The sequence below is a fragment of the Perca flavescens genome, chromosome 17 (genome assembly GCF_004354835.1).
Source record: "Perca flavescens isolate YP-PL-M2 chromosome 17, PFLA_1.0, whole genome shotgun sequence".
Lineage (NCBI taxonomy): Eukaryota > Metazoa > Chordata > Actinopteri > Perciformes > Percidae > Perca > Perca flavescens.
Window position 1 is genome coordinate 30,354,980 of NC_041347.1, and position 25,208 is coordinate 30,380,187.

At 40.5% G+C, this 25,208-nt stretch overlaps 1 protein-coding gene across 5 annotated transcripts in view; it reads right to left on the reverse strand.

Annotated features, from left to right (window-relative positions):
• Nucleotides 1-25,208, reverse strand: part of LOC114571834 (attractin-like protein 1) — a 322,321-nt gene that overhangs the window by 100,776 nt on the left and 196,337 nt on the right. For all 5 annotated transcript variants that reach the window (XM_028603035.1, XM_028603034.1, XM_028603036.1 and 2 more), the window contains one exon: nucleotides 19,821-19,899. In XM_028603035.1, the coding sequence (XP_028458836.1) occupies nucleotides 19,821-19,899 (79 nt within the window). The remainder of the gene's footprint in view (nucleotides 1-19,820; nucleotides 19,900-25,208) is intronic.

Sequence of the window (25,208 nt, forward strand, 5' to 3'; positions counted from 1 at the left end):
TAATCTCTTTTCACTTCCTGCCGACGGCCTCAGGAGGAGGCCTGGTGAATGCAGACGGTGGATGGAGGGCTACACTACAATAGGACGAAGTGATAGCTCTCTCAGTGGCTCTCTGACCCGGTCACGCAGCACTGACTACAATATTTAGCCTAACAGCCTTGGAGCGGAAATAGAGTGACGTGAATATCATTACAATGTATTCTAGTTCTTAATAAACACTAATTGATTTTTAGTATCAAAGCGTGCACGCACAACGCACACACAAACCAGAACTGTGCAAACCAGAACTGTGATCACTTTTAACTTGACATATTTCATAATGTATTTAGTCTTCTTCTTCTTGTGTATTGCATACATGTATCTTGTAGTGTTCTGCTTTCGTAACATGCCGAGGGACTACTGATGTAAATTAGCATTCTTGCCAACTCTGGCATGTTTACATCTTGTATTTTACTGTATGCTGATAACAAACACACACACACACACACACACACAACTAGAACTAGAATATTCTACACCTTTTCAGTGATCATAAATTATGTGAAAGAAATTGCTTATTGAGCAAAACAATCCAATTAAATTACCATTATGACATGGCCAGTAAGTCTGTTGGGAACCACATGGTTCCCTTTAACCTCCGTTGGGCAGACGTCTTTCTTAGTGCTGATCAGAAACACATAACTTTCATCTACAGAATTTAAAAATGGATCACTAAATTCACGTTGAAACACTGGGATGCATTTTATAATTTTGTTATCGTATTTTTATTGTATTGTATTATTTTGTATGTATGTGGTCGTTCTGTTATTTGTTCAAGGATCTAGCCAAGGTTTTAAATGCTGTGAAACAGTATGCTGCTCTGGTCCATGCTATGTTGGCCTATTTATATACAAAAACTCCTTACTCAAGTACCACCTAGTAGATTTTTCCAGAGCTTTATCAGCAGATGCTGTTTGCTGGGTCGTCATGGAGAGGTCATCATGTGTATAAGCATGCAACATAGGTCATGTCTGATGAAGAATTTGAAATGTGGTTTAAAGCTAAAACAAGTTAATGATTATATTTCAATTCCCTGTGTTTAATCACATTACAAATGGATTTACAAAAACGCTTACTAAGACTTATACTAGTAATGTAACTTTTGTGTCTTCCTATTATGTTTCATTGTAAAAATCCATGTTAATGCAAAGTCATTATTTTGAAGGATTAATGTTGAGATGTCATCAGGGTTCATGCATATTTTTACCAATACATTTCCATGACTTTGAGGTACATTTTTAATTAATTCGTCTGTGTAGACATGAAAAATAAGAATAACAATATACATCCTTAAATGAATGACAAGCTATATGGTTTCATACAAAATAAACATGTATTCAACACTGAAACCAGTAAGATGTTTACAGATTAAAATCTGTCAAACCCTGAGAACTCCATCATCTAGTCCTAATTGACAAATTACTGGGAGGCAATCATATTTGAAAAATAAATAAGTAAATAAAAGTGTACGGTAACAGACATTAACTTCAAAAGGCAGCAGTATCAGAGAGAAACGTTTTTTTTGGAATACAAGATTTTGTAACTAATATTTTAAACCAATTATGCACAGGTTTATCTCCGTAGGGACCCGTTATATGTTGACAGGCACTTCTAATAACATTATGAGTCCGTCAGAGGCAACAAATATTGTCCCAGGTTTCTGATGCGTTTTAAAGTGCATTATGATGACATTGTCTTGTAGTTTGCGTCGTTATTTTTCCTTAACATTCTACTCAACACTGGTGAAATTTTGTAGGAATAGTGAAAATTAGCCACCTTTAGTGCCCACAGTACCTCTGCAGTTAGCTAGGGCTTTGATTTAGAGGATGGATACCCGGCTCGGACATAAATATCTTAATGCCTGTCGGGCTCGGGCCGGCCTCGGACAGAAAAATGCGGCCCGATCAGCACTCTACTTTGATTCTGGTCACAGCACCTGAAATGGTCCCTTGTTTGACGGTGGACGAGAGGAAGTTACTGAAGCTGGCAGTGGGTGTCACCTTTGTTATCGGGGTGAAAAATATAGATTTTTATCAGTTGATATTAACCGAAACACGCTCTATTACACAGGAATTTGTAAAGAAAAAATCCCATGCCTTTTCCAAAACTTTCTGTATTTATTTTTTTTTTCCAAAACTTCTCCAGGCCTGGAAGTTGCTATTTTCCAATTGCATGACTTTTCCAGGTTATTCATGACCGTGCAAACCCTGTGTGATTATGTCTTAGTCTAAATTCAGATCCTTAATATAACAAACTCACTCGCACCAGTAAAACTCTTTACACACAGACTTCCCTGTGATATGCAAACTGCTCTCTCCGCGGACGTACCTCATTATTGTTTTGTGTGTGTATACTGTCTCTCATTTAATCCCCACAAGCAATTTGGCTTCCATTTGTTCTAAAGCAACAGAGTTTCCTGATATTCAGCCTGATATTTGTTTTCGGTATCTCAGGACTCAGTTTAATCTGCTTGCTAAACAAATCGGCATCAGTGCGGTAGCACTAGTTCCACGTCTGGATGAATTTCGTGTACGAGCAGCTAATTGGACTGAGATTGCTCTGCACTTAAGGAATAAGCCTCATCTTAAGTGTGTTACATTAGATGTTTGTGAAACGTGCATTAAGTTTTAAACTGAAGTGACAGAGTCACTTACAGTTTAGAGGGAGCCAGTTCTGTGTAATGACTGTAGATACGTTTAACTGTTCTGCATAAAAAGTGAAAATGTACTTTCACACAAATGGTGAAGAAATACTGTTTATTTCAGTTTCTACACCTGTGCTCTCTTTATGCTCTGCGATTCTGTGGTGAAGGGAGAGAACATCAACATTTGAACTTTAGAGTTTTGATTGAAATCAATGTCAAAATTTTCACATCAATCAACCAAACACTATTTTCTCTTTCTGTAAAATGCCCATTTTTAAATGATTCATACTGCATTTACAGACATACTTCCAAACCAGTGTCACCACGGAAACTGTTGCTCCCAGCATATAAAACAAGCTTGGACTCTAGAACTAGTCTGACTCAACAGATGTACATCGCTGTGATAAGGCCTGACATCCGGTGCGGCTCTCACGTGCCAGATGCCCTATCCTATCAGAGGTAAGCCCCGCCCAGGACGGTTGTAATTGGTTTAAAGAAATCAAACAGGCCAGAGTGTTTTTCAGAGTGTGAAGACAGATCTGGAAATGTGAGACTAAATTGGAACAAGCAGCATTAATGTAATTAAAGCTATAGTGCGTAGTTTCTGTCTCCCCCATGAGGAATTCTAAGTCATGACAACAAAACTGTCGGCGCGTCCACATGATACAAGCCTTCTGTGATCGCGCACCACCCCCACCCCTCCTACACGCAGTTGCTACGTAGCCAAGGAGGACACGGAGGATTAAAATAACATGATGGACTCTTCAGAAGAGGTCATTATCTTCACTCGAGTTTCTGCACACCAATAGTCACCAGACGCCACAATCTTCTGAAGATAGCCATACTGAGAGATCCAGAGAGAGTTGTGTGGATCTGATACTCTTAATTAGCTTTGTAGCAACTCATTTGGCAATGGCTTGAATGTAACGGACGTTCATTTATATCAAAAAGTCATACACTAAAGCTAAAGTGTATGAATTTGTAATTTTGCAACAACACCAACATCAGTGACCTCAATTATTAAATCCAAATGTTCTAAAAGGTCCAACTTCCAACCTCTTGTGTTATTGCGAAATGCATCAAACAATAGAAGATAACTAGACTATGATTTCACGACTTCTTGTGGAATCTTCACTGTTAATATCATCTAAAGAAAGTGATGCAGGAAGTGCCAATTGTCACACTTCCTGCTTCCGGAACACGGAGTAGGGAATCCGAACTTCCGTTCACCAGTCCCTTTCTCCATGAGGATTTAGATTATCAGCAATAATGTCTAAACCCTCCGAGGTAGACAAGGTGAGCTACGTGGTTGTGAAACAAAAGTTTCTGCTCCTGTAGAAGCTAGAAGTCCGTATGAAATCAACCTTGTTTTAAGAAAAACAAGTTTTATCCGTGATCTTATGGTGAAAAACTACACTACCCACAATCCTAAGCGTAACAGCAATGTCTCTGATTGGTCCAACTCGCTGTTACCATAGAAACGTTTACCGTACACGCAAAACCACAAAAAGCTAGAGCAAGCTTCTACCATTGAAGTCTATGATAGTTTCTGTACACAGTCTCGTACCTTTTGCCTTTTTTTTTACTTTGAGAGTGTTCATTTACAATCCTAACCACATCGTTGTAAGTGACTTCAGGCAGGTTGCGGAGAAACTTGGTCTAGCAGTATCTATCGGGCGCCGCCATTGTAAAAAGATAACCGGAAGAGCCGTATCCCAACTCAGAGACGTTCTTCCGGTCTTCAATTGTTGCGTGACACAGGCCTATTTCCATCTTTAGGTGTCAGCTGCTGATTGAAAAGTTCACTCACAGAGCTGATGGAAGTAGAGATGATCCGATACTGCCTAAAACTGGAGAATAAAAGAAAGTTCTGTGGCGTTCATTGTTTGTGTTTGTTCATGTTTCACAAAGAGTTTAACCTGAGCCAGACCGACAACACATATAGAAATAATATCACATCCATACGGGGATAGTAGTATACAGCTGTTAAAACATAAAATATACGACACACTGGTATCGGATCGGTACTCTGTATCGGCCGATATGCAAGTTCAGGTATCCGAATCGGGAAGCAAAAAATGGTATCGGACCATCTCTAGATGGAAATGTTGACCTTCGTCTGATGTGTTAACCGACAAGCTAGTCAAATAAACAATGGTCATTTAATATATAGTTGAATACCTTAAAACAACACATATTACTTTCGTATATAATACGATGCATCTACTGGTTTGCTGATGTGTTTGAATGGCGCGTGTTTCTGATATTAAATACGTAATATACAAAAATACACACAATTAATCAATTGCACCAAATTGAGCACCAAGACTTTGAGCCTTGGATCTCTACTGTGGTAAAAATCTGATTACCAACTAAGCTAAAATCAAAGTGATGTCCAACTTTATTGAGAATGCTTTGAATTTGGAAATAAAATTTCTAGTTAAATATTTACAGGCTTTTTAAAAGCATGCTTACTGTGGACACACCTGCAGTTAGTCTACAATCATTTGAAAATCCAGATCCAAAATGTAGGAAGCACTATGTCATAGCTCTCATCCACAGTGTATATTTAAAGTTTTGCTGAAGCACCACAGTGTGTGTGTGTGTGTGTGTGTGTGTGTGTGTGTGTGTGTGTGTGTGTGTGTGCGCCTCCAGTTTATGAAAAGCTTCTTAGAGCAGGATTAGGATCATCATTGTCCACTGGTTTATGATAGGACAAGGATTATGTTAGTACAAAGATATGTTTAGCAACACATCCCCAGAACTCCCACATCGGCCATGTATGCAGCAATGCAGCTTAAAGATTCTGGGATCCACTGCAACGGCAGCAACTGCACTATTTAAATTCAAAGCATTCTTTGGTGGTTCAGCTTTGATCTGTGCAAGATTTTCTACATGTAGGCCACAGTGTCAGCTATGGTGGCACTGCACTGCATACGATGGATTTTGTATTCGAGGCTAAGAGAGGATCCATAGCGAGGCGGGTGCTGGTCTGCTTTGTTTAGCCAACTTGAAGCACGTAGTTGAGGGTTAGAGGAGAATGCTGACGTGAGTCAGAGTGGAAGTCTATTTAACCCAAACCACCATCGTTCCCTTACTCTAACCACAGTGTTTTATTAGCCTGAACCCAACACGTCCTGTGCTTTGTACACCCACCATCCACGCTGATGAAAAGTTACAGGTTACAGTAACCGATGCATTCTCATGAAGGGGTACTTCAACTGATACTGCTTTTTCAGGGCCGATACAGATACCGATAATTAGTAGTTAATAAAACCGATGCACATCACACAGGACCGATATGCATACCGTGAAAAGGAAAATCTTCTGATCAAAATTAACATTTTGGAACGTTACAAACTCCAATACACACGTTTGTTTAAATGCTTTAAGCAATTACTCAATAAAACTGAAACTTTAAACACAATACCCAGTGAAAGAAAGTAATAAATAAAAACGGAAATAGCTTCCTGAAGTTTTGACATGCTAACAAAGTGTTGCAGACTGCTTACAGAGCTGTAGCGGAGCTACCGGTAACTTTATCAGTTACCGGTCAAATAAAACACTGATACAGATAATCTGCAAATTGCCAAATATCGGCCCTAATAATTGGTCGAACCCTACTTCTTATGATGTCCTACAAAAAGTTTGGCGCAACAATTCGTCTGATATCTTACGAAATGACAGCTGTTCATGTGATAGTTACAGTGAGCGGTCAAAGTTTGGCCACAGCCTGAAGCAGGCTGTTCTCATGAACCGTTGGTACATATAGCTCTGAAAAGTTAAGCACTGTAATATGTATGTACTCCACCTAATATTTGCTGTATGCCCCACAATGACTGCTGCTGTATAAGAGTGCTGTGGACTGCGTAGGGAGGAGGATGGAGTCAAACCACTGGTTCAGGTGTAACGTTATTAATAAAAGCTAGACCAGCCGTTCCAACCTTGAGTCAACATTGGCCATCAATCACAATGACAACCGGGAGCAGATTTCGGGGATAGCAGCAGAAACAAAAAGAGACAGAGAAACCGAAAGAGAGATGGTTGAGGGGAATGGAAACGGAGGGGAGGGAGAGATATTATTAAAGACGGCTGGCCTACGGCGCTTCCCGGTAAAAATCCTAAACGGAACAGACAGACAAACACAACCGTAAAAAACCATCTCAACCACCATATGGCTCCGGGGAGATGTCCTTGTTGTGTCCCTCACAAAAACTCCCCCCCACCCCCCCCCTCCCGCTCTTTACCCCTCTCTCCACAACCAGACCCCCCTCCTGTCTCTCTCATGTCGACGCTTTTGAAGTTAGCTGGTGGCAGTGTGCTGCTGCTGAATTCCTCTCTGAACACCGGCACCTTCAAACTAATCTGGATCTGGGATGGCGACAGCGGTCACCTGGGCCGCGCTGATAGCAGCGAGGCGTCATTAACATTTACCGCATCTCATGTTTTCAAATGTGCCAGTTTCAACGCGAGGATAAACACAACTTGAAAATTCCACTGGGAGTTTTCATCGCGGTCACTGTATACATTAACTCTGTGTGATGTCAGAGATGCTTTCTATGCAGCACATGCAGTACATGTATACACAGTATACTTACAGAGAAATAGAGATAAAACTGGTATGCATAAGTTTAGGAAGACGTTGTAGGCAAAAATCCAAACCTTGCAGTCCTTAATTATTTTTGTGTGTATGTGTGTGTGTGTGTGTGTGTGTGTGTGTGTGTGTTTGTGTGCGCGCTCGTGCATGTGTGTTTGTGAGAGAGAGAGAGAGAGAGAGAGAGAGAGAGAGAGAGAGAGAGAGAGAGAGAGAGAGAGAGAGAGATTACTTTTCATATCAATTCACACTCAAAATTACTTACTCACCATGGTTATTCATCTCAGTTTTTGGAAACGTAATGTTTTTCTACAACACCACAGATTCTTTGAACTCTTGTTGAAAGTAGGGCTGGGCGATATATCGATATAAAAAATATATCGATATATTTTTAAATGAGATATGGAATTAGACCATATCGCATATATCGATATAGTTCAAATGTGATCCTTGCTCCCATAGATATATACACAGATGTCGCCTTGAGGTTCTAAACATACGTCAAAACTGCCGCCATCTTGGAACAGGGGTCCGAAGCATTCAGATCAACGCTAAAGATGCCGGACTTTTGTACTGCTTAATTATGTTTGATAGAGGAAATGAAAAGAACAAACAGCAATGAATAACATTTAACAGGTGACAATGTGTTTTATGATTATGTATGCCGCCTTCGACCAGCAACCTGAGCTCCGGGCGGCAGCGGGAGGCGGAGAGCTCCGTGGCCGGCCGCAGCGTCTCTTCCCCGGAAAAACACAGCTTTGCCTCGCTGCTGCGCTGTCCCCGCTGATCCAGATCGGACCAGCCAAAGACAGAGTGGTGATCGGTAGGATCTTACACGTAGTCCAGGACGACCTGTATGTCGATATCGGGCGGAAAGTTCCACTAAGTTTGCCGGCGGCAGGCGGACGGAGAGAAGCTACAGCGGGGCAGCAGAGACCGTCTGCGGCTGCAGGATCTGGAGCTCAGTGCCCGTTAAAATGACATGTAACGCATAAATACATACAGAAATAAATAGTGGAGGAATGAGCCTGGACATTTCAGTCTGTTTTAAACTTCACCTTGAAGCAGAAACTCTTAGTTCAGAAGGGTGAAGTTTCCGTTTGAACTCAGATCTGTGAACCGATCATAATAAATATTCTTTGTATTAACACATTAATTAGTTTCTTTGTTTTGTAGTCGATAGTTCATCTTTTAGTTTACTTAAGTGGAAGCAGTATCAAGTGGAAGAATGGGACTATAAACCTAGGCTTACAGGCATGAGGCATTACATTTTGAACAAAGTAGATTATATTAATATCAAAAGCTTAATTGACCTTTGGAACGAATCACAAATATGGAGCTTTGATTTCAAAAAAAGGTACTCCTGTTATACAGTATTTAGGTTTACATTTTATTATTTGAACAGCTGAGCATTTAATCATGAACCAGGTGAAGAAACCGGTTTATTATTTATTTGATTTTGCAACTGTTTCTATGAAACTACTTGTGACATGTCATATTTGATTTTGGCTTTGACTGAACATTTGCTCTCACTTTGCGGAAAAAAATATCGGGATATATATCGTATATCGATATTCAGCCAAAATATATCGGGATATGACTTTTGGTCCATATCGCCCAGCCCTAGTTGAAAGTAGTAATTGTTTTAGTCAAAAATGGCATTGCAGCAACAAGCCTAAAGCAAACTTTTCTACAAATTAGTAGCCAGCTTGTGTGTTGACGTCTGATTTGAGTATCAGCAGAAACTCCTCGCTGGTTTATGAATTAAAAAATGTCTTGCTTCAGTCATGGGAATCAGTGAAAATGTTTTGCTCTCTTATTTATGGTACGATGTTATGAACATGTTGTTCCTCTTTGCTCAATCAACACAGCGGAAGCATCTGACGTACACTATCACGCTGGGATTTTGTAGCGCTCTCGGCACTGTGAGGCTGTACAGCTGTGCTTTGGGCTAAATGCTAATGTCAGCGTGCTAACATGCTCACAATCACAACAATGACATGCTTATTATATTATATAATAGTAGTAATAATATAGACACTGGGCGAACATTCAAACTCCACGCAGTGCATGCATCAGACTTTGCAGCGTTACATCAACTTAACTCCACATTGGCACACTTTCATTTTAATTTGGGAGTCAAATTAGGCCACAAGATGTTTTTTTTAATGTACTACCTTATGATCAGTGAGCTGTTTATAAAAGTACACAAAGGTCAAACATTTCTGTAACATATCAATACTGAAAATGCCATGATGTTATTCTGTTTTCCCGAAAGTTGATCTGAGTGTCATCAATAGGTGCCCATCATTGGAGATGGAGACGGAATAAACTACCCATCAATACACCTGAGCCCAGCCTCAACCCAACAGCTAACAAGTTCAGTCTAACCCTAGTCTCGCATTGCCGGCTCTACCTCCATAGCTCTCCGGAGTAAGGTCTTGCTACACCACACATACATTCTGGGATAGGAGAAAAAAAACTCTGGGTTGTTTGCATTTCTTTAAACCAATCACAATCGTCTTGGGCGGCGCTATGTTCTGGACGCAGCGACGGTGGCTCTGCCAAATAGTCTCGGGAAGGGACTTGTTTTGGTGGAACATTAGCCTGCAAAAATAAACGCCACATACAATATTAAATGATGTTACCTGCTGACACAATACAGTAACACGAGATATTTAAATTGGCAGATACATGGTTAAACCTCATTAGCTCTTACCAGTGTATCTCTGTGTGTACTTCGTTCACAGCAATCCCACCAATCGGTTCCAAAACGTCCCAGTAAGAGAATTAACGCTGTTAACATATTCTTTGTAAATCTTTACAATCATTCCCATAAAGAACCATGCAGGCGCGACTTGTTGCACAATCCAAATTTTCTTAATTATCTTTAGCTTGCTAGTTCAAAGTTTGTTGCCGTTTCTCGAGGCGAACAAGTTTAAGAAAGCAATTCACAGAGAGCAGCGTGTCTCACGCACCGTACGTTGCACAACTATCCCGGAAATGTCCGTTTATCCAGACTAGTCCAACACTGATCCAAGGCCAACAGTTAATATTCCAGTATTTAAACTATCTCTATCCTCCTATTTTATATAGTCTTCTTCCAAATAGTTGTTTGCCTATCCATCAAGTCAGATATTGACTAAATAGTGGCTAAATATTAAGCCAAAAATGATAGTGATGTAGCTCTCACCAAACATTAGTTACACAACCATCACTTCCAGACAGAAACATTTTGTCGCAGAGGCAGCATGGTGGCTTGTTGTGGTGTGTGCGTGTGTGTGTGTGTGTGTGTGTGTGTGTGTGTGTTTGTGTGTGTGCGTGCGCGTGTTCCCGTCTCGTCCCTGTGATTTGTTTACACAGCAGCCATCCACAGACACCCAGCGATGCTCGGCCACATTAAACCTTTTCTACTAATCTGTCACCTCGATTAATGCCAGCCAAATAAGGGACACACAAACACATCGGTACAGCATCAACAACACACACAGAAACCCAAAAACACACACACACACACACACACACACAAGCTTTGGCATTCACTGGTCCAGACACCCTAATCTCTCCAACTGCAGATTAAAGTGTGTGGTAGCCAAGGACTGAGCAATCACAGCCCAACACCTCTGTAGAACCTCACAGTAACAGTTTTAAAAAAAAAAAGGCTTTATTTGGAAAAATATAAAGCTACGGACGCAGAGTAATGTATGCTTCTTTTTTTTAATGGGTGTTTGCTTTCTGTATCTATATACAATATTGCCTACTTGCATTCTTAATAAATGGCTTTGGGTTTGACACAATCTTTCATTCAAATTAACTTAAGCACCTTTACTCATCATCTAGCAGTTGAAATTAGACCGTGAAAGACCTCAGGAAACCATTTACAGCAGCGTAATTAGCTCCACAAGCCAGCTTATTGGATGCCGTGCAAGTCCTAAACAAACAAAACAGCCTTAAAACTTAAATTTTAATCACGCGCTCTTCATTATGCTGCAAATTCCTACCCTCCTGTAATGCAGACTAGAGTATCTCCGAGTGTAATTCCGTAATGAGTGTAGGGGAAAAAAATGACAATATGTTAATTGACTCATGCGAGAGGAACACAAACATCTAATTCGAGAAAATTAATGTGAGAGGGGGAAGCTGCTGTAATAGTGGTGAAGACAGCAGAGGTCAGGAGTTGTTCCAGCTAACAGCAATCTTCATACCAGTCAGTGTGATCCGCTCAGAGTGAGGCCTGTCTTAGATAGATAGATAGATAGATAGATAGATAGATACTTTATTGATCCCCAAGGGGAAATTGGCTGCGGTGCAAAGAGCTGAAAAGTCTTGAGGACAAGTTATTGTAAGGTTGTGCAATATATTGATTTTATATCAATATTACGACATTTCATTTCCGGGATTGTTAAGGTGCCGCCAGAAGTCCCTCATTTCGGCCGGATGTTATCTTCCGCTTTCTTTGTGTTTGCATTTTAATCTCTGGTGGGTTTCTGAGGACTATGGTTAACTGCTCCTCAGATCTCTGCAGGGTAAATCCAGACAGCTAGCTAGACTATCTGTCCAATCGGAGTTTTCTGTTAAACGACTAAAACAACCTTTGGACGTACACGTTCCACCAAAACAAGTTCCTTCCCTTTTTGCAGCGGCGCCGTGGCTCTGTCCAGTGCCTAGCGCCACCCAAGACAATTGTGATTGGTTTAAAGAAATGCCGATGAACCAGAGCGTGTTTTTATCCCAACCTGGAATGCTGTGTGGACTAGCCAGACCCTCCTCCGCAGTGCTGTGGAGGAAGGTCTGGCAATGCGAGACTATATCGATATAGGAGACTAGATATCGTCTTAAATTTAGATATCGTAATATCGTAGTACGACAGTGTTGTCTTTTCCTGGTTTTAAAAGCTGCATTACAGTAAAGTGATGGAATTTTCCGAACACATCAGACTGTTCTTCGCCTTTATCCACTTAGTCATTAAATCCACAATACAGATGATTATTTATCAAAAATCTCATTGTGTAAATACACCATGAGCACTTATAGTCAACCCTACAGTATCGCCGCAATATCGACATCAAGGTATTTGGTTTTGATCGCCTAGCTCTACCTTATCGATGAGGAACTGTGGCAACATCTGTCTGTGATGTTGTGAATATATAAAAAAAAAATAAAATGCTCCAGCAAGCAGATAAATAAGCAAACTGAGAGAAACAAAGTTTTATAAACAGACAGATGGACGGGGAGTGCACAGAAGTTTTAGTGTTCATCATCTGCGAGGCGGTTAATAAAAAGAACTTGGGAGCCGTCTCAAATATCCATCATATTTTGTCTCTTCAATTCAGCGGTTCTCTGTGCCATATTCCTGTTGTATTTTCATATGTATGAAAATTTCTTTCTTTCGGTCTTTGTTGTTTTCTTTTATTTATGTGATCGTATTTTTCACTTCTCTGTAAAAGCACTTTGGTCAACAGTTTTTGTGCTTTTTTTTTTAAGAGTTTCATAAATAACTTTGCTTTGTGTTACAATGGATATTTACTGTATGTTCACGGCCGATTGTTGTTTTTTGGACCATATTCATTTGTGTTGAAGTAGCTAAATGCATTTTAGACAATAAAAGTCAGTTTTAGTGTACGCTATTGTTAGAATATGTTCACCCATTTTAAAACAGTAATTGTTAATATTAATAACTCAAGCTACTTTGTTACGGACAGCATTTATTAGAAGAGTAAAGACAGAACCTCAACAGAACCATACAAATATTCAGATTTATAAAACAAAGATCTGACAATGCCATAAAAAAAATCGTTTTTAAGTTTTAATTAATTACTTGATATGACAGATTCAATAGGAGAAGACAATGATCAAAAATGTATCTTAGAAGTGAACGGGGAGGAGAGGACCTCAATCTTGTCCTTCTGGTTGGTTCTCCTTCCAGCTTTCCCATATGTCTTTTGACTTATTTATATGGCCGAGAGGCAATAGAAGCTGTGTTGGAAGTCAAAATGCAACCCCAAAACACACAAACACACCCACACACACACAGACACACAGTCTTCAGAGGGGCAACCCTATTACGGAAAAACCAGAGACATCTTGCGCAGCCTGTCTCCGCACATAAGAATTAGAATTTCAAAGTAGCTTTTGATTGTTTGATCTCGTATCCAAAAATGATTGTTGGTTATAAAAAGAAGTATGAGGGTGAAAAAAGCTATTAACATAAAGCTGTTGTTCTATTAATACCCAGTTTTCTCTGTAGTCTTGTGCCTGGTTGTGATCCATAATTAACAGAGAGCAGATCCCATTTTCCCCTTCTGCCGCGGTTCCCCCACTAGACCAGCTCTCTGGAATCGGAGTGGAGCGAGAGCAGCGAAGACATGATACGTCACACTGCAGAAAAACTAGAAAGAGCTACTCAATTTATAATATTACAACCAGACAGAACGATTATTGACACTTAAATATTTTGACACTATGATGTGTCAGCACAAATATTCTTTTTTTTATTTTTAGTTAAGGGCATCTGTTACCATTGAATGTGTGGATTAAGCTGTGCTGCAGATCTCAGTCTAAACGTGACAGAACCTTTGTATTAAATAAACTGTGAAACAGACCACAGTAGTGCTGGGCAATATATCGATATTATATCGGTATCATGGTATGGGACTAGAGATAGTCTTAGATTTTGGATATGGTAATATTGTGATATGACATAAGTGTTGTCTTTTCCTGGTTTTAAAGGCTGCATTACAGTAAAGTGATGTACTTTTCTGAACTTACCAGACTGTTCTAGCTGTTCTATGATTTGCCTTTTCCCCACTGAGACATTATGTCCACATTACTGATGATTATTTATCTAAAATCCAAGTTTGAAGATATTTTGTTAAAGCACCAGTTGTCAACCCTAGAATATCGCCGCAATATCGATATCGAGGTATTTGGTCAAGAATATCGTGATATCTGATTTTCTCCCTATCACCCAGCCCTAGACCACAGCATTGATAGTTTTTTTTTTTTAATTGTCTCAAAACTCTCTAAGCCTTTGAAGCAGCCATAGTCACATCTATTGCCACGTTCATGTCATATACGTACAAACCTTAAATATGCGCAGCTGAGTGGGAAACGTAACGTTAACTGTTGGATGATTCTGTGAAACCAACCTTTTTAAAAACTCCAATATGAACATAATTCCTCATTAATGGCTCACTAATGGTTGTTCCTGAGTTGGAAAAACAACTGAGCTACAGTTTTTCTGCTGCAGCTTCTATGTTGGCTGAAATTACATCAATGGGATGCACGTCATTCGCTACTGCTTGGTAATGGCATAATAATCCCACCTACCAAGAACCACACCGTTTACATTCAACCGCACAAAGACCTGATGTGACAGCCCTTTGCAATTAGGGTAATGTGGGCAATCTTTTCATAAAAGAGGTAAAAATACAATACATTGTGCAACATTTGGAGTTACAGAAAAAAGCTGCTCACAATCCGCTCCTGGATATTACAATAACAATATCGATACATTACATCAATCTGGCCGTATTGACTATGTCTCTGCCGAGGCCCCGAGGCACCTGACAACTTGCAGTTTATCTCCATAATAATCAGACCAGTACTAAATACATCAACACAAGGAGATGATAAAAGCATGGCACCCAGCTCCATTGATTAGCATTGTTAATTTCTCGCTCGGTGGTGCGGGGTAAGTGAGGCTGCAGAGCTGAGACCGGGACTGAAAGTTCTGTTACAAGGCAGCAATGAAGCTAGAAAATGAAAGACTTTATCTCTGTATGTGTGTCTCTCTCTCTCTGTCTGTAGATATTCTATCATAACTGATAAAGGGGTAAACAGAGGTCTAAGGATATAAACTTCCCTTGCTCTATCTTCGGAAGTAAAACCACCACCAATAGAAACAATTTTGAAATACTTTTCAAGTTTTGATTTGTGTGTCCCTTGAACAACTAAAACAGCAGTTTGTCACTTTTTTTTTAGAAGTATTTTCTGATCGGCCACATCCATGGTTAAGGTTGAGCTTAGTTCAGGCAACTAAAAATCGAGTGTTAAAGTGAGAAAGAAAGTAATTTCTTTCATGGCTACCGGAGGACAATTAGCAGAACAATGTGTTGTTGTGAGCCAGTGGTGTTAACGGATAGAGGATGGTCTCCAATGTGGATTTTCCTCCTCCTTTTCCGAGACTAGCAGTCTGTCTTTTAGTTTCGGGTCTGTCCATTTGTCTATCTTCATCTATAAACAGTTCCTAAAATTCCCAAGGGGGTGAGCGAGCATCCAGAAAGCGTACCTCGTATGGGGAGATTCTGAGGCGAACAAGCAATCACCTTCTGTTAGCATTCCATTGACTCCCATTCATTTTGGAGTCACTTTGACAGCGAATAACTTTACATCTGAAGCGTTTAAAGACTCTATTTGTCCATTGTTTATTCCTAAAGAAACACAACAATGTATAAAAGGCTCCATTACCTTGTATCTCACGTTATGGCTCCGTAGCAGACGTTTTTGTAAAAATAGGCTAACGATTGTGTCATAACCATGCGACTTACTGTCGCATTGTAGAGGAATTAGCGTATAGTCAGGAGAAGCTCACAGGCAGTTTCAACTTACATTAGCTGTTTAAGTTTAATTACTAATGTTAAGTAGCATTTTAGTGATCAATAATTAGCCTGTGCCCATGTTATCTCCATACATATACCTACGCTCTCCGTCTCTGTAAGATTGGGAATGATTGAGATTTCTCTTGGCACAGCTACCAGAAGACTTCCAACTTTCATACAGGTTGATCACGTCACATCTACGTCGTCAAGCTCAGTTTTCAACACTCAGCCATCACTGGAAAAGTGACTTAAATGGTCTCCGTCAAAGTCTGTGGCGTTGCTGTGTCCATTTCTTTCACTGTCTTTGAAAATTACAGTGCATTTCCTTGTATTGTGTATTTAGCCCGTACGCACTCAGAAAACAGCCATATAGGTCGATCGTGCAATCAGCTCATAACGACCCATATTTACGTTTGTTGTCCAGGGGCCGTAGTAATTATCGTAGGAGCAAAAAAGGAAGTAAGTTGAAGTATAAGAGCGCCAAACAAACATAGAACTTTCATCCCGGATTCGTTTGTGTCCTGTGTGAAACCAAAAGCCTTGTTTTTTTAATGAACTGACTTTGTTACTGAACTAGTAGTGTGTATGTGAGTTTTATTTGAAACCCAACCCTGACGTTTTCCTAAACTTAACTACTTCCGTTTCACACTGTTAACTACTGTACGTGTTTAAAACTGTGACCGTTCTGTTAAATAGAATGGTCATGTGAATAAAACTGTCACCATCGCGTGTTTTACGGTCACGTGTTTAAAACAGACGGTGTGGCCGTATCACAGCGTCAAAGAGAAGGGTCATATACGTCGTTTTGGGAGTCACTGACCTAGTGTCTGGTTTTCCAGAGGAAATTTTGAACCATATCTGTCTAAAAAGAAGAAAAAATAATTATATTAGTCTGGCTCTACTCTTCCTCTCCTCCTCCTTGTTTCTAATTCCAACATTTGTATCATCTTGTTCCACAGCCAGTTGCTACGTCCAGTTTTAATTCCCATGCAGCCATGAGAAAAGCTTGTGTGAATATAAAGACCAATATAAGACACATCATCTGACATTTGGGTCATTTGTCTGCTTTTTGCCTGCAACAGGAAGCGTTCCTGTTTTAGTGAAAGGGCTTCTCTGCTGACGCCTGGCTCATTAACATAGTTTGCATTGTGGCTCACTTGCTTACAGCAGTCTGCTTCAGTGATGACATTTCAAGACGTTTCCTGTAATGTAACAACGGAGTGGTGAAGAAAATGAACTGAATGCCTTTTTGAAATGTCATGGTTTCTGAGTACCATTACTCCGTAAAATCTATGAAATGTTTTCTCTTTTTTTCTTTAATAAGCTACTGGTCGAGCTCCCCTGAAGTGAGAGATCACATTGAGGGCATTCCATTTGCTTCCTTTGTGCCATTCCAGATACATTAATTGTGTGATTAAAAAAAAGTAACATAGGACATTAACTGTAGATGAAGATGGGAAGAACGTGAAGTTCAATTGAGAGTTCCTACAGTGATGATTCTCCCTTGAAGGCAGAGGTTTCCATTTATTAGATCCTCTGTTATCTAAAGCGAAAGATTGTATAAAAAAAAAAGCCCTTAGAGAGGGAGAGACTGGCGAAGAGAAATAGCAGGGAATCTGGGTAAATAAACCAACAGCGCAGTAAATGCAGCATTGCGGTTCTGCTGTGATATGAAACTGACTCTCATAAATAATGTAGCTGGGTGTCGGGCGGCCTGCCAGGAGCCGGTACACTGCTCCTCACACTGGGGGAAACAAGGCTAAACAAACACTGTGGAAGTCAGGTCATAGGTGGCTAAACACACATCACAGTACAGGTATCAATCACTGCACTGGAAACATGGAAACATAACATACACACCTGTGTGCACTAACACAAAGAACTGAATAAAAGTGTTCAGATAAAAACACAAGAGTCACTTTTATTCTCACTTGTATGACCTTTATACCAGGCTCATTCATTTTGTATAAACCTGTATTCAAGTATTTTTTAGGCCGGCTACACACTGGCTGCGTGGCGTGAACGTGGCGTTTGTCGCGTGGCGGCTGCGTGGCGTTTTTGTCTTTGCACGCCAGAAATGTGTCTGACGCGCTGCTGCTGCTGTTAGCCTTGTCTGTACACATGTATGTTTCCCATTGATAAAATGCATTCAAGCAGTAGTATACTTCATGTTAAACATAAATATATACTGATTTGATTACAGCAAAGACAACGTCAGCAGTATTGACGGAAAACTAGGCTACAGAATATTTCATTCTATATTGACAGCTGCATTATCTATAATTATTATTATTTATTTTTTTTAAATTACATTTATATCTACATTTATGTCAAAACCTAGAGACTTTCAAACATCAAAATGTCATCTATTAATATGTATTTGTGTCAAAATTACATATAAACATCTTTTCCTATTCTATTTTGCCTGGAAACGCTTCCAACACGCTTGCTTGTAGCATGAAAAATACGCGTTGGTCCTATTTCTAGCATGCATGCGTTTTTGCGCCTGAGACGTGCGTGTCACGGAGGCAGCGTGCGAGCTCTAACCTGTTAACATGGGAGCCAAAATATAAACGGATACGCCACGCAGCTGACACGCTCACACCAAGTGTAGCCGGGCAACGGGCCAAAAGATGCTGAAATTCACCGTGGTGCTGAAAGGGCACGAAAGAGTCCAGCTCATTCTCTTTTACTTTATACATAGTCATTTGCTCCATTGCCAATATAAAAATATTGATTAAAGCAGCTTTAAATACCATGTTTTGGTAGGTGTAAACTTTAAGTCGGTAAGATTTTATCAGAATCCAAAAACTCGCAATTTAATAATGTAAAGAAAAGTGTTTTGATTGATAAAGAAAAATATATAACCACAAAATCTGCTATACTAAATTCTGGGTTGCAAGTGAATTTGAGGACACACAAAATGTAAATACTAACATCACTGTGCTTTACTCGACACTACTCCTATTTCCTTGATTTCTTTTATTTCTTATACATGCCAGGCAGTGAAGACAACAACCGCAGTGACAAAAAGTGACGTCAACTCATCTCACTGAGCGCAGAAAATTGAAGAAGATGACAAATCGGACAAAGCGGATTTCTCTTTGAAAGACCATAAAAGTGACATAACACGTCGGCAAAATCTAAATACTGGAACTTAATTTGCACATGAAAGCGGCAGCGTTTTCTGCATAATGGCAGAACAGCCGCTGTGGCAGAAGGGCGACCAGAAACCAACAAGTGTATTTAAGCGCGATAGTTCCCCGTGGAGCGTGTGTGTGGATTACACCAATAAAAACAGACTATTATCATCGCTGCTCACAAGCAACACTGATTCCTCCCTGATGACTCAAACACAAAACACAGAAAGAAATGCATAAAAACGAGTGAGAAAGCGACCGGGGGTGGGGGGGTATTACTGAGAAGAGAATAGATACAAAACAAGTCAAACAGTGGAGCTGTCATGGGCTTGTGTGTGTCTGTGTGTGTGTGTGTGTGTGTGTGTGTGTGTGTGTGAGGGGGGGGGGGGAGGTCAGGAGTAAATATGAAATGATGCCGCATCTGTTGAGGCTTTAAGTGATATATCACTCCATTCCACTTCGTTTAGCATCACTTCGTCTGAGTTAATTGGTTCATGAGGAGCACTAATTAAGGGGGATGGCCTTGTTTATCGTCACGGCGACGCTCGTTAAGGGGAGAGATCTTTTTCTTCCTTCAGGACCGGTGACATTAACCCACCCTTCACAACTGTGGGTGAGGGGGGGATGCGACAGTGTGCATTTCCTTTCATCTTCGATGTGGCAGCTGCATCTAACAGCTCGTGTGTAGCAGAGTGAAGCACGTGCACACAGCTTGACACCACTACAACACGCTGATACATGGGGGGGCATACACAAACACACAAGCAAACGCGGGGGATGATGATGATGATAATGTGTCCTACCTCTCTACGTCGTGAGGCCCAGCAGGTCTGTTTCACTTTCCAAACCACAGCCGCGACCAGTAGCAGAGACAGGAAACAGCTGGAGAGAGGACAGAGACACAGGGTTAGTCGATCAATCAATCGAAAACCAATGAATCCTTAGTGGGGCATGAAAGATGGTGCAACCACCCAAAGTGGATTCATCTGCATCTAATGTGGGCTCATGTCCATATTTCTGATTTCATCACAGCCTCAGAAGCAATCCTTTAAAAAGGTCCCATGGCATGAAAATTTCACTTTATGAGGTTTTTTAACATTAATATGCGTTCCCCCAGCCTGCCTATGGTCCCACAGTGGCTAGAAATGGTGATAGGTGTAAACCGAGCCCTGGGTATCCTGCTCTGCCTTTGAGAAAATGAAAGCTCAGATGGACCGATCTGGAATCTTCTCCTAACGAGGTCATAAGGAGCAAGATTACCTCCCCTTTCTCTGCTTTGCCCACCCAGAGAATTTGGCCCCCCCATGAGAGAGAGAGAGACATCATGGCTTTCAAACGAGCAAAGTGGCAGTTGGTCAAGGCCACAGGGTACCACTAAGGTCTATATAAAAGAGACTTCAGATACAGTATTAGGGGACCACTAAGTTCTATATAAAAGAGACTTCAGATACAGTATTAGGGGACCACTAAGTCCTATATAAAAAAGACTTCAGATACAGTATTAGGGGACCACTAAGGCCTATATAAAAGTATAAGAAAAGCACCATGTCATGGGACCTTTAATATTGGGAATCAGCCATCTGATAACTATACTTAACACTTAAATATTGATTAAATATGTATCTGACACATTGAAATAATACGCTGTAGCCACTGCATCTGCCACCCCTTCTTTTTCAGGCCTATTTGGTCCAAATAGCCTACTGAATGCCCTGGTCCAAAACTGTTAAAGCTATAGTGCGTAGTTTCTGTCTTCCCCAATGAGGAATTCTAAGTAATGACAACAAGTCAGTGCGTCCACATGATACAAGCCTTTGGTGATCGCGTTTCATCTCCACCCCTCCTCCACACAGTTGCTAGTAGCCAAGGAGGACACGGAGGATTAAAAAAAACATGATGGACTCTTCAGAAGAGGTCATTAGCTTCACTAAATGTCTCCGCGCGAAAGTCGCCGGACGCCACAATCTTCTGAACATAGTCATACTGAGAAATCCAGAGAGTGTTGTGTGGAGCTGATAGTCTTAATTAGCTTTGTAGCAACTCATTTGGCAACGGCTTGAATGTAACGGACGTTCATTATTATAAAAGTTACACACTTACACTTTAAAGACCCAGTGAAAAAATAAATGTGTGGGCTACACCATGTACTTACTGTAGTGGTAAATGAATAAACACACCACCATATGAAAAAACTACTTGTGTTATCAGCCACATTTGCAAACACGTTCATTTGATAAATCTAAGGGGTCAAGATACTGTATGAAAGAAAATATCCAAAACATATTTCCGCTATGAAAAATGATGTGTGATTTGTTGGACTCTTCGGTTTTCTTGTAAAATACTTGACAGTTTTACTCCTTCTCTTCTGTAGTACTATCTTATGCAACCAAGGTCTGAGAAGGAAAAAGAAAAAAATAGCTATTGCTCACTACTTCTAGAAACATTCAACCTTCTAATGGGGCACAAGTCAATAAGGTTAGCAGCCACTGCTTCAGACTACATTCGGTGTCCTCCTACGAGCCAATAATTACAACCAACAGAGGCTACTGTTGTTTGTAGTGTCCTTTGTAGTTGCCCTTATGACAAAATGTTTCTGTACATTTCTAAACCATTATGCAATCATTGGGCAATTACTTCACATTGTGTAACTCAATTCAGGGTCCAGATATCTGTAGATGACAACAATGTGAAAACATGTATTTCAAGCTTGTAGTACTCTTTGTAGTTGTCCTTAAAAAAAAAAAAAAAACCCTTCAAGCGCAAAAAGGAAATTACAGAACCACAATACTATCACAGAGCAGCATCTTCCAACTGGTTTGCTGTCCTCCAGCTCCAGTTTCCGGAGAGCCAAGACGACAAAAGGAGAGCAACATTCTCGGAAGATTTGTGGCGAGATACAAAACCGCGGTGACCACAGGCAGCTGGGGATTTTAGGACAGCGAGAGGTCAACGAGCGACATGATGCTCTCTAACAAAGAACAAGGTCCCACGTACACACACACATACACACTCTCAGCCTGAAAGTTCAATGTCTGGAGGGCAAAGTTATCCGGCCAAACACAAAGCTCCTCTCTCAACCCCAACTTCTGACAAGAACTCAAAACAAGCGCGCCCAAAGACTTAACAACAGGAAGTCCCGGAGAAACTGCTGAGGACAGCAGACAAGACAATCGTCCTCTTCATCTATTTGTGTGTGTGTGTGTGTGTGTTGTGTCCCCCTGTGTCTCTATGTGAGGATGACAGCATTGTTAAGGGGTATTAGTGCTGTAATGAGCGTGACATTCTCAGAGCCAGTCTGCTGAAGAGGCTGCGGTCAGTTTTTTTGTTCTGTCCACAGCCGACCTCTCAGCTGCACTCAGGCACATCCCAACCAGGAAATGTCGCAGCGTAGGATTTTAAGTAGGGCTGCGCAATTAATCGCAATTTTATCAAAATTGCAATATGAACTAGTGCGATATCCAAATCGCAGGGGGGGGCGCAATATTTGTTAAAAGGCAAAATATGTGTCAAACCATTCTAAAATAAAGTATTGTGGTGCTGCAGAGACGTCCCTGCCTACAAATTGTATCCTACAGACAAAAATCTTTGTTTGGTATAGATCCTCGCAAAAAAATGAAAATGACACTTCAATAATTTTTTATATGTATATACTGTATATTTTTCAATGAAAATGAGAATAAATACAAAAATTATCATTCCCTCCAATACCGTGAATCATATCGCAATCGGTAGAGCGGGCGCCCATATATAGGTTTCCTCCTCGACGCAGCAGGCCTGGGTTCAACTCCGACCTGCGGCCCTTTGCTGCATGTCATTCACCCCTCTCTCTCCCCTTTCATGTCTTCATCTGTCCTCTCAAAAATAAACAAGCAAAAAATTATCTTAAAAAATAATAATCACAATTAGATATTTTCCTAATATCGTGCAGTCCTAATTATAAACCACAAATACATAAAGCGATCAAGAGGAGAGTTTCAGTTTTTGGTCATGGCAATTAAAGGAATACTTCACCCACAAAATAATGTGTATATCAATTACTCTCCCTGTGTTACCTTAAATTCTTAAAGTAAAAAATATGTTTTTTTTTCTTGCATGCCTCAATGGTGAACAAAGAATTCTTTTTTTTCAAGAATTCAAGAAATCAAGAATTCAAGAAATCCAACACTTGGTGACTAATTGATATACAAATGATCTTTTTGAGGTTGAAGTATTCCTAAAGTCTATCTTTGTGCACAGGTTTCTGATTTGGTCGGCAGCACTGTTAATGTACAGCTAAAGTTGAAAACTAGTTCATCAAATAAAATAAAACTAATACTTTGTCCTATTCAAATGTACTAAATGTGATGTAAATGCGTTGACGGTACTGATCGTCCTACAGATTGTGGCGTTAGATCAGAAAACACGTCTGTGTCGCATTTACAAACATTATTTATGTATTTAAATGAATGCTACCTGTTCTTAATGTCAGTGTTCACTCGTCTCTGAAATTGTTTTTTGTTGTGTTTGCAATGTCTAGTTTTGATAAGTGCAACATATACAAACTTATACCTAAAAAAAAACATTTTTGTCAAAATAGTTCCAATTGCTCGTGCTATTACCGCACCTCATTTTCACAGGTTAACCAGAACAGACACCAGGTAACCAGGAACCGCCGCCACACTGCATATTCCCTGGAACAATCCAAGCTAAGACAAATACACTCAGTAACTCCCTCACAATGATTTTCCATTTTCAAAATGTACCTTCTAAAAACCCTCCACTGGCTGGGATTCAAATCCAATCAGGCCCAAGATTCCCCATTCAGTCTGTATTACCTCAGCTCGCCATTAATGAGCCACAAGGCCCGAGCTTAGCCATCTAACCAATGGAGCGGAGTGGCTAATTGTCGCTATTACCAAGGCATTAGGGGGAAGGATAAGGGGGGAGGAGGGGAGGCTGGGAGTGTCCTGTGGGTTTGTTAACACTCCACTGAGCCTCTTGATAGGTTTAGGTTTAAGACTGTTCAAACACAGGTAATAGCAATCAAACTGATTAAACAGCCAGGGATTGTGGGTAAGACTGTGTCTGGGTCCCTGTGAGAGCGTGTACATGATCGTGTTCCTGCTCTTTGAAGTGGTGTGGCTTGGTTTAAACAAGCAACAGCAAGCATCCAAAAAGCATAGCACACACACACACACACACACACGAGAACATAATGAAACATCTGAACCCCAGCGGCCAGAGTGAAAAATCAATAAGCTATTCGTTGAACATGAGCCACAGATAGCTCACAATCGGAAACAGCTTTCCATCTGCACAAGCAGCAAATCAAGTCTCAGTGTACAGACAGGCCAAACTGAGGCCTCAGCAGAGTATGAGAGCGTGCCATGCTAGCAGCTAGCCGAGCATTATAACGTGTGTTACAAAGTGACCACGTTTGTCTCTGAAGTAAAGGCTGGACTACAATAGAGCTGTTTGGAGCAGTTTGTGAACAGTGTTTTCTGTTGGAGATGGTAAGTCCCTTTGGGGGGAACTTTGGGCTTTTCCACTTTGTAAACCTATAACAAAAAAGATATATAACACAATAACGGAGAGGGGATACTTTAATATCTCTATCCTTGCGTTTTTCACTTCAGCAAATGAGGGATGTGAATTAAGTGGACTGAAGTTCATCCGTGTACCAGATGGCTACTTTACATATATGTGAACATCCTAATAAACCCATTGCTATCCCACCCCATAGGGCTGCCAGAGATGCTCACAAGTCTTTGAGCTAGAGTCCAAGTCAAGTCTCAAGTCCACATATTTTGTATTCAGTGCTTTTTTAACCTCTAACCCAAACCTCTTTTCCTCTTTGGTCCCCCTACAGGTTGGAAGCGGAATTGTCCATTACCGTCACCATTACCATTATTCTTATGTCTCATTTTTGGAAACATTATTTTAAGGTAGGCTACAAAAGAATCTTTGGTGTTGGATCGATACTGAAATCAATCAATATCAATACATAATGCCTCTGTTGTATTACTGTGTTGCAAAGTGGCATGTAATCAATGACAAAACGATGCCATGTGGCAGAAATAAAGTTGTATTACGTTTATTGAGTATACCGCATATAACTTCCACTGGGGATGGGGCGGGATATGTCCACTCACTTAAAACGATTCAAATAAGTCTCTCTGAATATTGTGCTTATTCTATCCAGCCAGAAGATA